The sequence below is a fragment of the Drosophila sechellia genome, chromosome 3L (genome assembly GCF_004382195.2).
Source record: "Drosophila sechellia strain sech25 chromosome 3L, ASM438219v1, whole genome shotgun sequence".
Classification (NCBI taxonomy): Eukaryota; Metazoa; Arthropoda; class Insecta; order Diptera; family Drosophilidae; genus Drosophila; species Drosophila sechellia.
In genome coordinates, this window is record NC_045951.1 from 911,372 (window position 1) to 921,710 (window position 10,339).

The 10,339-nt window shown below is 46.4% G+C and overlaps 6 protein-coding genes across 8 annotated transcripts; 4 read left to right on the plus strand and 2 right to left on the minus strand.

Moving 5' to 3' along the window:
- The first annotated feature begins 127 nt into the window (after nucleotides 1-127).
- LOC6610235 (UPF0415 protein C7orf25 homolog) lies at nucleotides 128-1,547 on the plus strand. Its single transcript, XM_032717804.1, has 4 exons — nucleotides 128-374; nucleotides 430-756; nucleotides 808-1,359; nucleotides 1,416-1,547. Exons 1-4 carry the CDS (start codon nucleotides 216-218, stop codon nucleotides 1,491-1,493), a joined length of 1,116 nt encoding a protein of 371 aa, XP_032573695.1. The 5' UTR covers nucleotides 128-215; the 3' UTR covers nucleotides 1,494-1,547.
- A 149-nt stretch (nucleotides 1,548-1,696) lies between these two features.
- Nucleotides 1,697-2,875, plus strand: LOC116800948. Its single transcript, XM_032717806.1, has 2 exons — nucleotides 1,697-1,899; nucleotides 1,964-2,875. Exons 1-2 carry the CDS (start codon nucleotides 1,876-1,878, stop codon nucleotides 2,579-2,581), a joined length of 642 nt encoding a protein of 213 aa, XP_032573697.1. The 5' UTR covers nucleotides 1,697-1,875; the 3' UTR covers nucleotides 2,582-2,875.
- On the minus strand, nucleotides 2,746-3,692 carry LOC6610236 (protein DPCD). Its single transcript, XM_002034795.2, has one exon. It carries the CDS (start codon nucleotides 3,552-3,554, stop codon nucleotides 2,886-2,888), a length of 669 nt encoding a protein of 222 aa, XP_002034831.1. The 5' UTR covers nucleotides 3,555-3,692; the 3' UTR covers nucleotides 2,746-2,885.
- Nucleotides 3,693-3,938: 246 nt separating this feature from the next.
- On the plus strand, nucleotides 3,939-5,900 carry LOC6610237 (B-cell receptor-associated protein 31). 2 transcript variants are annotated; one of them, XM_002034796.2, is made up of 3 exons: nucleotides 3,939-4,050; nucleotides 4,153-4,716; nucleotides 5,405-5,900. In XM_002034796.2, exons 2-3 carry the CDS (start codon nucleotides 4,213-4,215, stop codon nucleotides 5,585-5,587), a joined length of 687 nt encoding a protein of 228 aa, XP_002034832.1. In that variant the 5' UTR covers nucleotides 3,939-4,050; nucleotides 4,153-4,212; the 3' UTR covers nucleotides 5,588-5,900. The 2 variants fall into 2 exon arrangements, with proteins under 2 accessions (XP_002034832.1, XP_032573696.1); XM_032717805.1 differs by lacking the exon at nucleotides 5,405-5,900 and adding an exon at nucleotides 5,258-5,387.
- Nucleotides 5,901-6,072: 172 nt separating this feature from the next.
- On the minus strand, nucleotides 6,073-7,487 carry LOC6610238 (bifunctional peptidase and arginyl-hydroxylase JMJD5). 2 transcript variants are annotated; one of them, XM_032717803.1, is made up of 2 exons: nucleotides 7,192-7,487; nucleotides 6,073-7,119 (listed from the first exon to the last, which is right to left on the minus strand). In XM_032717803.1, the coding sequence occupies exons 1-2, from the start codon at nucleotides 7,462-7,464 to the stop codon at nucleotides 6,208-6,210; spliced, it is 1,185 nt and encodes a 394-aa protein (XP_032573694.1). In that variant the 5' UTR covers nucleotides 7,465-7,487; the 3' UTR covers nucleotides 6,073-6,207. The 2 variants fall into 2 exon arrangements, with proteins under 2 accessions (XP_032573694.1, XP_002034833.1); XM_002034797.2 differs by having other exon boundaries at nucleotides 6,073-7,140; nucleotides 7,192-7,486.
- A 116-nt stretch (nucleotides 7,488-7,603) lies between these two features.
- LOC6610239 (gustatory receptor for sugar taste 61a) lies at nucleotides 7,604-9,912 on the plus strand. The gene is made up of 8 exons (XM_002034798.2): nucleotides 7,604-8,076; nucleotides 8,136-8,327; nucleotides 8,383-8,577; nucleotides 8,630-8,796; nucleotides 8,849-8,971; nucleotides 9,029-9,183; nucleotides 9,250-9,502; nucleotides 9,558-9,912. The coding sequence occupies exons 1-8, from the start codon at nucleotides 7,932-7,934 to the stop codon at nucleotides 9,633-9,635; spliced, it is 1,308 nt and encodes a 435-aa protein (XP_002034834.1). The 5' UTR covers nucleotides 7,604-7,931; the 3' UTR covers nucleotides 9,636-9,912.
- The last annotated feature ends 427 nt before the right edge of the window (nucleotides 9,913-10,339 follow it).

The following is a 10,339-nucleotide window of genomic DNA, read 5'->3' on the forward strand; positions in this document are numbered from 1 at the left end:
GCTAGTAAACTAATTAGGAATTATATTATTACTTAGGAAACTAGGTTTGGTGACTATCGATATACCGACTTTCAGATTCACGACATCTCTAGTCTGCCATGGAATTGTCAGTGTTGTAAAACCTGAAATGTCATTGCCATCTTTGCTTCCTCAAAACAGCTGACAGTTGAAAACAAATATTTCGTGATTTTTGTAAATATTGCTAGCGTTTTGATATGGAGGAGCAAGAGGATCGAGAAAAGCTTTACGAAGAAGCCCACAAGAAAGTGAAACTGGGCGAGGAGCTGAAGAAAGCGCTGAAAGACTTTGAAGATCTGCCTGGCGTCAGCAAAGTGCAGCGAAAAATTCAGCAAGAGCTCAAGTTTCTCAATAAGGTTTGTTGCATCTTTTTCACGGTAAAAGCATTGAGTAAATGCATTTTTCTTCAAGGTGATTACTACAAAGTCCGTGAAGGAACACCACATAACCAGCAGTAACTTTGTATACTACGATTTTCTCATTAAAACTCTGCGATTGCAACAAGGAGTAGTCGACATCAACGCCGTATTCCGGCTGGAGTCTAGGGATAGTCCCCTGAGAGTCGACATCGTGGCCAACAATGGACTCAAGTGGGTGAAAGTGATAGCCAGGAACTCGAAGTCCGTCGAGGACGCGGCCAGGGGATGTGTCAGCATCGGAGCACGAAGTGTCATCGACCAGGCGGAGGATTATCTGGAGGCCAGCGAGCTGAGTTTCTGCATGTTCCAGAGGCCGAAGGTAATGGCTCCTAGTACCCCACCCGTCACCACCTTATATATTGCCTTTCAGATAGTATTCTACTTCTCCAACAAAATCGAGGATTCCCTGCACGAAGAGCTCATGGAAATGGGCGTGCAAACTGCTTCCTTGGACTCGCCAGACACCGACTTGGATATGTACGCCACGACCTCGAATGAACTAAATCTAGATGTGACCACTTTGCTGGCCTACGTGAGTGCGCTGACCAACGGATCCGCCAACTGGGTCTACAAGGAACCCCTGCTCACCGAACAGGCGGAAAGGGAAAGAGCCTCGCCGCTGAAACCGCTCCTGGAGAAAATCCTAGAGGGAAAAACCTTGGTCTGCTGCCAGCTAGCCTACGAGGCCTTCCAGAGTATTTTGGATATTGTCGGCGGCGAGGGCGAACGGAAGCGAGCCGAGGAACTGATGAAACGGGTCACCGTTTATCCGGATGTGGAAACAATACCCGAAGAATTCTCCCACATACGTTTCACTGCCAACGTAAACGAGCGAAGTCTGAAAATCTTTAGTTTCGGCATGGCCAGGCAAATTTTCACTGTGACCTCGAATAAGGCCTTTGTGAGATCAGCTAAAATGCAGGTATGCATGAATGGATAATGTGATTTTGTCCTGACTTTAATGTCTGTGCTTTACAGGGTATCAATGTGCCTGTGTTTGTACACGCTTCAGTTGCACTTACCGAAGGTAAGCAGGCAACAGGAAGACCGCTTTAATAGCCAATAAGCGTTAAGACTATTTAAATAAATTTTATGTGATTTTTTCAAAAACTGGTCTACACAAAATTGTTATAATTATTAAAGAAAACTCCTTCAAACGCAATTTGAATTCGATTGGTTTTAAAGATTTCAAAACGATACATACGACTCTTATCGATTGTTGTCATGACAGAGCTGCCATACCTCGCGCATAAAACATATGTAAACAAAAGTGAAATTTTGGAAACTGCGTTCTTGCAAAAGAATAGACATTTTGCTTGCATAAAACAGGCAATAATGCAATTGGCAATATAATTATTAAAATTTAGATGCCTGGCAATTTTACCGTTACAAGAGCAAACATTTAATTTTAAATCAGGACGGGAAAACAGCCAAAAACATGGACTGCGCACCTCTGAACTTGGTAAGACCCCGAAGAAAACTTAAATTTACATGGTTTTAAATGGAATTAACAACACAAATCAAAGGCTCATTTCCACGAGCGAAGGTCGGAGCGATTTATACGCAATCACCGCTATGAAGAGGCCATTAAAGCGCTGGAAACATCCCTAATCTACATGCAGGATGCCCAAAAACGGGTGGCTCTGCCCAAATCCAAGGAAGTTCTGGACACATTGACCCTCGATTTTCAGCGCAAACTGCGTCAAATTGAGATGCGAAAGACCCAGCACGGTCTGAACAAGCTGAAGGACTATGCTCCCTTGAAGGAAACCAGTCTCATGCTGCCCCTGCGACCAGAAGCCGGAGCCAGTGGAGGAGCTGGAGGATCCGCTCAGTCGATGGCCAAGGCAATCGACAAAACAGTGCAGGACTTCGATGCCAAGTTCACCTCCTCCTTGGTGGCAAAGGTCTCTAGCACACTGGCCCATTCGGAGCCCCAAATGGAGACGCTGAAGAAGAGCGATTCTGCACATGAGGAGCAGGAACACGATACCTACGATCAGCGACTGGGCGGCAGTGGGGACCTGGACCTGCCCTCCTTGGCGCCCTTGGAGTTGCCCTCCTTCGACTACAGCCTGTTCACCAGCTCCTCGGCTCCTTCGCTGGCCAGCTATGCCGGCATGGCTGAGAGCTTCCAGAAATAGGCCTAGTTAAGATCCATTTGTACAACTTCAATTCATTTGAGAGATCTCGTGGTGGATCTGGCAGTGCCCGCTGAGTCGTGATTAGAATTTAATTTTAGGCACGTTCTTTATTTCAGCGTTTTGTGCAGTTCCCTTGTGAAGCGTATAAAAAAAAACAAATGAAATTAGGTTAATTCACATTATATTGTGCAATAATACTTTGATATACATAAACCGAAGCGTTAAATTTAAAAAAAATGAGCACTTCTACTTTAAATATAATAATAAAACAGCACATAACTTTGTGTATTACAATCTAAGTCGTTTATTTGGCCATCAGACCCTTCAGCAGATCATCCATGTCGGTTTCGGTCTCGACATTCTTGAGCAGAAGCAGGACCTGCGCCTCCATCTCGCATAGGATATCTGGTTTCTGGTAGGTAATGATCAGCGTGTTGAACTGGTGGTGGACAGAGAGGCTCTCCTGCGCGGGCTTGACCCCACAGCGGTCCAGTTCCGGGACCGGGATGACCTTGTAGTACTTCTTGTTCGAGGTGCGCACGACTATGGCGCGCTTCTCGGGATCGGCGGTTACGTTGTAGGTGTCCAGGGAGTAGGGCATGTTGCGGATGCGCCACTCGATGTTCTTCTTGGTGATCCGCTTGGTCAGCAGTGGCGCGGTGTTGCTCTCCCGCAGGGTGAAATCTCCGCCTGCGAGGGAGTCGGTTTCCTCGCCAGATCCTGGTGGCTTGTTGCCCGACCAGTTCAGCTGACGCGGCTCATCGCCCAGCTCGATTTCCCACTCCGACTCGCCCATGATCTTGTTGCTCTTCGATTTCCAGGCCCGCCGCTGCACGATTCCCGTGTCCATGTTGTACTCCTCGGCCATCTGCCTGCCGTCCGTGAATTTGTAGAGCACCTTCCGTGCGCGGCCACTAATCATGGAGTTCTTCTCCGCCGTCTGCAGGTAGTTTAGCCAGCTCTGGTAGGACATCTCTGGGAATTGGTGGATTGGATTACCTAGGCACACGTCTCCGGGGATTCGAAAATAACAACTGAAAGCAGCTGAAAATTTGATCGATGGCGCAAAGTTGAAAATTTGTTGAAAAGCACATTGCGATGGAAACCTGGCAACCCAGCTGTCAGTTTGTTTACATCGCAAGCCGGGTTGCCAAGGCACTTCTAAACATCACATTCAATACCTGATGATCGATTTGTCTTGTAATATTTGGAGGTAATGGTTCATTTAATTGCAAAATACGTATTAAATCTTGCCGTTTTATATTAGTTACAAATAATTTCATTTTGAAATTCGAATATATTTAATGAATTCAGCTTTTTTCTGGCTACCCAATTTACAGTGGGTTCTAGTGCTCGAGTTGACAGCCCCGTGCGTACACAAAAAAACAGAGTTGACGTGGCCGGCGCAGTGACTACATAAAATATTCGCATATTTCATCACGGCAGCGATTTAATTATTGCTATTTAAAGTAAGCAGCGGTCACTCCGGCCGTAGTTTATAAATAGCCACTAGACCTTCCGTCCCGAATCCGTAGAACTAGCAGCTAATTTGGACGCATTTGTGCTTACAGGCGGCAGACGAAAAAAGCGAAAATCGAACTACGAAAAAGGGAATTAATTAAACATTAAAAATGAGTTTGGTGTGGACTTTGATCGCCGGATTTCTTTATGCGGAAATCGCACTGGTCCTCCTGCTGGTTCTGCCGGTGCTCACTCCTTACCGCTGGAACCGGTTCTTCAAGTCCAAATTCCTATCGATGTTGGGACAGCAGGCGCACATATACTTCCTGCTGATCATGGGAATCCTGGTCATTTTCCTCCTGGAGGCCATTCGCGAGATGCGCAAGTACTCCGGATTGCAGCAGTCGAACGAGGTCCACTTGAACGTGGAGATGCAGCACAGCATGAAGCTGTTCCGTGCCCAGCGGAACTTCTACATCTCCGGATTCGCCATTTTCCTGGCCCTGGTCATCCGACGACTGGTAAACTTGATCTGCACCCAGGCCAATCTCCTGGCTCAGAGCGAGGCCTCCTTCAAGCAGGCACAGAGCGCCACTGCTGCCGCACGTTCCTTGCTGGAGAACAAGAACACCGAGAAAGCCAAGGAAGCCGGCGAGGATACCACTCTCATCGAGGTGAGTCCACGTCCCAAACCCCTGCATCCGATCCCCAGGAATGGCATGTCTAGAGAGCTAACACCTAAGACTTTGGAGTTCAATTGGCTACTACCAGCTGTAAAGATATGGCAATGCATATAGAAGCTGCGGTCAAAATATGGCGAGATAATGTGATAAATACCATTTTAGCCGACTAAATAATCGCATAGCTAGACAAGATTCCCATTATAATTCGAATTATCTATAATTCATTCCACTTTCTGGTACATTTTTTATAATATTATTGAATATAAGATACGAAAAGGCTTTAAATGTAGTCAATTAACGATATTGAACTTTAAATACCAGTCTATATCATGATTAATACATTTATTTCCGTGCTCCTATCTTAAACGTTAACTTAAATCAGTTTGAAGACCGCAGAATTTGTCATAGGCTTACTGCTTTTGTTTTGACCGCAGCTGAACGTTTCGAAACCACACCCAAACACAAATGTTGGGCCTCGATAAACAGAAGCCACCACTCGAAAGTTTAAACCTCTTGTTAACTCTTTAAACAGCTGTCAAGACTGCGGAGACGTGTGCAAGGACTCACCGCCCGAGTGTCCTAAGTATCCCCACCTAGAGCCCCCACCTCATATCCATTCCCAAACACCCAAAGCGAACAAAAACCCAATCGAAACTCAAACGAAATCCGAATTTTGCAGCTCAACAAGCTGCGCGAGCGCGTCCAGGAGCTGACCTCCGACTTGAACCGCGAGAAGAAGGACAAGGAGGCGGTTAAGTCGCAGGCGGAGAGCATCAACCGCGAGTACGACCGACTCACCGAGGAGTACAGCAAGCTGCAGAAGAAGATAACCATCGGCGGAGGCGGAAACAAGGATGATTAAACTCTGCGGAGCCAAGTCCAACATTTAAATAACGATAAGACTTATAAGCATGGCGGTGGGGCAGCGAAAGCAGGCACATTTAAAAGATTATAACGATTTCAAATCGATAGAAAGCACACACATCTAATTGTTAATCCTCATTCACACAACTATACCATTTGATAATGATAATGGGGTATATTGATAATGGTCCCTCAACTCAACTGTTCGTTTCGCCCGAAGTTTTGTATTTAATTCGTATGTGTTAAGTTTTGTTTGCCACAGTAACACACCCAAAAAGCGTCGTGGCTATTAAAAGAACAACCAAAAAGTACCCATCCAGTTGTGATCGATTCGATGATTCATCTGCTGGCGCGGAGAGTCCACATCATGTCTGATAGTACACGGCCTTGACGTCAGACGCAACCTGTTTGCTTACTCGAAGCTTAGAAGTCGGAGGCGTTACATTATCGGTGTGAGAATAGAGCATAACCCAGAAATGCTAATCAAATTCACGTACATACGGTGATAACAAGCGTTTATATTTAAATTATTTAGTGATCAGTTCAGTTCATACTTTAATCTTAACTTGAACAGAGATCCTACATGAATTCGGTGTTCAATAAACTCCATTAAAATGCTTACTCCCACCAGAAGCTTACAGAGAAGCTAGGAGCTTCAGATCTCACATAGTGCCACCATTTGGGTGGCATGTACAAACAGTCACCGGGTTGCAGGAGCAGCTGGTAGAACTTCACCTTGGCTACCAAGGGATACGTTTCAGGATCCAATTGAGCAGCATCTATTCGCGCTGTATTGGCCAGGAACTCACTGTCGTGGGGATACAGATTGTCTTTGTCTGCAGGAGCAGCTAGGATGATCCTCTTCGAACCGAATACCTGGCACAGCAAGTTGTGCTTGGGATCGTAGTGCATGGGTGAAACGGTTCCAGCTGGTCCCAGCCAGGCTTTGATGTCCACAGCTCCTGGGATATCTTCGTTGCTGATGGTGCAGTAGTCGGGAATGGATATATCCTCTTTGAGAGCTGGTATCTGGGAGAAGAGCTCGTGCTGGGCGAGATACTCGATATTTTGACCAGCCTTGCTTGGTTCCTTTCCGAACTGCCTGCTCAGGAAGTCGCGGATCTTCACGAGCTGCTGGGACCACTCATCGCTGGCATAGTTGGAACCTATTTCAATGGGCACGGTACGATTCCCGGCCACTTGGAGAAGGTAATTGAGATCCAGCCACTTGCGCAGGGCAGGCCAATGCTGGATGGTGTTCAGCAGGAGTGAGGGTTGTCCTGCCTCGAAGCACTTTGTCTGGAACTCTTCTAGACTGGGAGCGTCCAGTTGGGGTATATCACAGTTGGAGGTTAGTCGGGTTAATGGCTCTAGAGTAGGAAGTGGTGCGGAATTTGATGATACTGCTCCACCCTTATCGAGATAATCCATTAGGGCGACTTTAAGTTCACACCAGTCATCCATACAACCCAAAAGTTGGGCCTCATCCAGGATCTCACTGCACGCATCCTTCTGGGCGGGACTAGTGCTCTCCAAGAGAAGGAAAAAAATCTAAAAAATATATTTTTGGTTTGTATGGCTTAGTTTGCATCTAAATCCCACCTTGAAGCAACATGCTATTGCATATATCTTCCTCGTGACCAAGGGAACCTGGCTGAAGTGCCCTGTGTGAATGCGTTCCCAGTTCCTGTCCACCAGCGCACCAACTAGATATCCGGTTTCCTCCGCGCCGGAATGTCCGCCAGACTTCAAGTTCGCCAGGTGATCCGCGGCTCTTTTGAGTATGTAGCGTGCCTCGACTTCACCCCGGACCACATTTTCCAGGTCCAGCCAGCGGGGCAGCTGCTGCGTCACCTCAAGGAAACCACTATCCATAGAATGTTTAACAACTATTATTTGTTTACTTTTTAGCTAACATTCAGCGTTGCCAGATTTCATTTGTAAGCTGTAAATATTTCGATAGTCAAACGGTTTCTTAATCGATTTTTAAAACTGTATTTACAAATTTATGATACTTAAATTTAATACTTAAAACGTTTACAAATAAACGTTTAGATAGTTTTATAAGTTTTATAATTATTACAAGTAGTAGCTCCGTTTTTACAGCATTCCGAGTGGTTCCATCCATGGTGTAGTTACATTTTGCACTGGCACGAAATGAAAATGGGTGCAGAGCTTTCCATGGGCGGAGTTATGGCCGCCGTTTTGGACCCCGAATGGCATTGTGTGCCCCCAAGTGCCACTAATTACGGGTTTTAGACTAAGCTGGCTGGAGTTTGTAAACAACAATCATGAGACAGGAACCCGGAAAGTGGGCTTACTGACGGTCAGAGCTGAGGAGCATGTCGAGGACTTCGGATGATATCCGGAAGCACCTGAAAGTGCGGCGTCAGAAGCAGAGGGCCATTTTGGCCATGAGATGGCGCTGTGCCCAGGGAGGATTGGAGTTCGAGCAGCTGGACACCTTCTACGGAGCCATCAGGCCATGTAAGACCACCTTTAAAATTACTTTCATAAATGTCTAAACACACCGCAATGGACAACAGATCTCTGTGTGGCGCAGTTCTTCGGCATAATGCCTTTGTCGAATATCTGGAGTCGCGATCCCCAGGATGTGAAGTTCAAGGTGAGGAGCATTGGCCTGGCAGTCACCGGTCTCTTCCTTCTGCTCGGTGGCATCAAGACCTTGGTCGGTGCCAAAATTCTGTTCACAGCGGGTCTGAATGCCAAGAATATGGGTGAGTTTTAGATGGTATGGTAGCGTAATCCCAAACGCAACTGAAAGCTCAATAGTGGGTTTGGTTTTCCTCATCGTGGGCATGGTCAACTGGCTAAACTTCGTGGGCTTCGCTCGCTCCTGGTCGCACATAATGCTGCCTTGGAGTTCGGTGGACATTCTGATGCTCTTTCCGCCCTACAAACGTGGCAAGCGAAGCCTTCGCTCAAAGGTCAACGTCCTTGCTTTTAGTGTGGCCATCCTGGCAGTAGGTGAGCTTCCTGGGGTATCCTTTCAATGGTTTCCAAAAGAACTTCCTTTCAGGCGACCAGATGCTGTACTACGCCTCTGGATACTGCAGCTATAGCATGCACATCCTACAGTGCCACACAAACCACTCGCAGATTACCTTTGAACTTTATTTGGAGAAGGAGTTCTCCGACATCATGTCCATCATGCCCTTCAACATATTTTCCATGTGCTACGGATTTGTAAGTAAACTATATATATTAGCAACTGTTTGAATAATTTTCACTGTGTCAGTGGCTGAATGGAGCCTTCACCTTTCTGTGGAACTTCATGGACATCTTTATTGTGATGACCAGTACTGGACTGGCGCAAAGGTTTCAGCAGTTTGCCGCTCGAGTTGGCGCTCTGGAGGGTCGTGTAAAATAATCTAAGATATTTTGAAGTGTTTCCCAATTAAATCCCCTTCCCATTCAGCATGTTCCCGAAGCCCTGTGGTACGACATCCGGAGGGATCACATTCGCCTTTGCGAGCTGGCCAGTTTGGTGGAGGCCAGCATGTCGAATATAGTGTTCGTATCCTGTGCTAACAATGTGTATGTGATCTGCAACCAGGCTTTGGCTATTTTCACGTGAGCTTAAACTACTTTATAACTTCGATTTTGTAGCTGCCCAAGTCTCATTTAAATTCTTTTTAGCAAACTGCGGCATCCCATAAACTACGTTTACTTCTGGTACTCGCTGATCTTCCTGCTGGCCAGGACGAGTCTGGTTTTCATGACGGCCTCCAAGATCCACGATGCCTCGCTTCTGCCACTGAGGTCCTTGTACTTGGTGCCCAGTGATGGCTGGAACCAGGAGGTGCAGAGATTCGCAGACCAGCTGACCAGCGAGTTTGTCGGATTGTCTGGCTATCGTCTCTTCTGCTTGACAAGAAAGAGTCTCTTCGGAGTGGGTAAACTGCAATCGTCAAGATTCCCATACTGATCCCAGCCATCCTCCCCAGATGCTAGCCACCCTGGTGACCTACGAACTTATGCTGCTGCAAATGGATGCAGCATGGATGGATGGATGCATAACTTAACTGAATGTATAATAAAATAGTCAGATAATCAGATTCGAAAAGGGTAGATTTCTTCGAGGAATAGTCACTTAGCCAACCCGACTCGGGTGGTTATTAAATGGCCAAAAGGCTTCCAGGATAATTGGCCATTCCGAGTGTCATTTCAATTTCAATTTTTGGCCAGCTGTCATTCAGCGAGGGCGAATCCACAAATGGGAGGGCAACCAAAGTCGCTTGCCATTAGTTTCAATTATTGCTACACATGTAGACAAACGTAATTTTGAAGGCAACTCGATGAGTTTTGAAAGGAGAAAGGAGTTGGAGTACACTGAAAAATACGTTCGATAGCAAAATCATAATAATAATCTCTTTACTGCCTACTTCTTCACCCTTTATAAGCCACTTGGTGTGAGAGAAACTGGACCAATAACTACCAATTAAATACAATTTTTTCGAGTGTAGGAAAAGTGAACAAAAGCACGAGAAGGCGGCGGAAAAGTCGCTTCGAACAGAAATGGCTTTTCAATTTCAGAACTCGGCCTTTGACACTTTGCCAATTAACACTTTCCTGGTTACCGATTGCCATTTTTGTTTGTGGTGGGCCACCGGCTGCTCCCACCGCCAATCCTTGCCGCTGGAGGCCCCGAGGAGGCAATTATCCTGTCAGGAAACTTTCTACGCAGCCGAAGCAGCTAGCAAAACAGAACGCCAGCAAAAACAAAGGC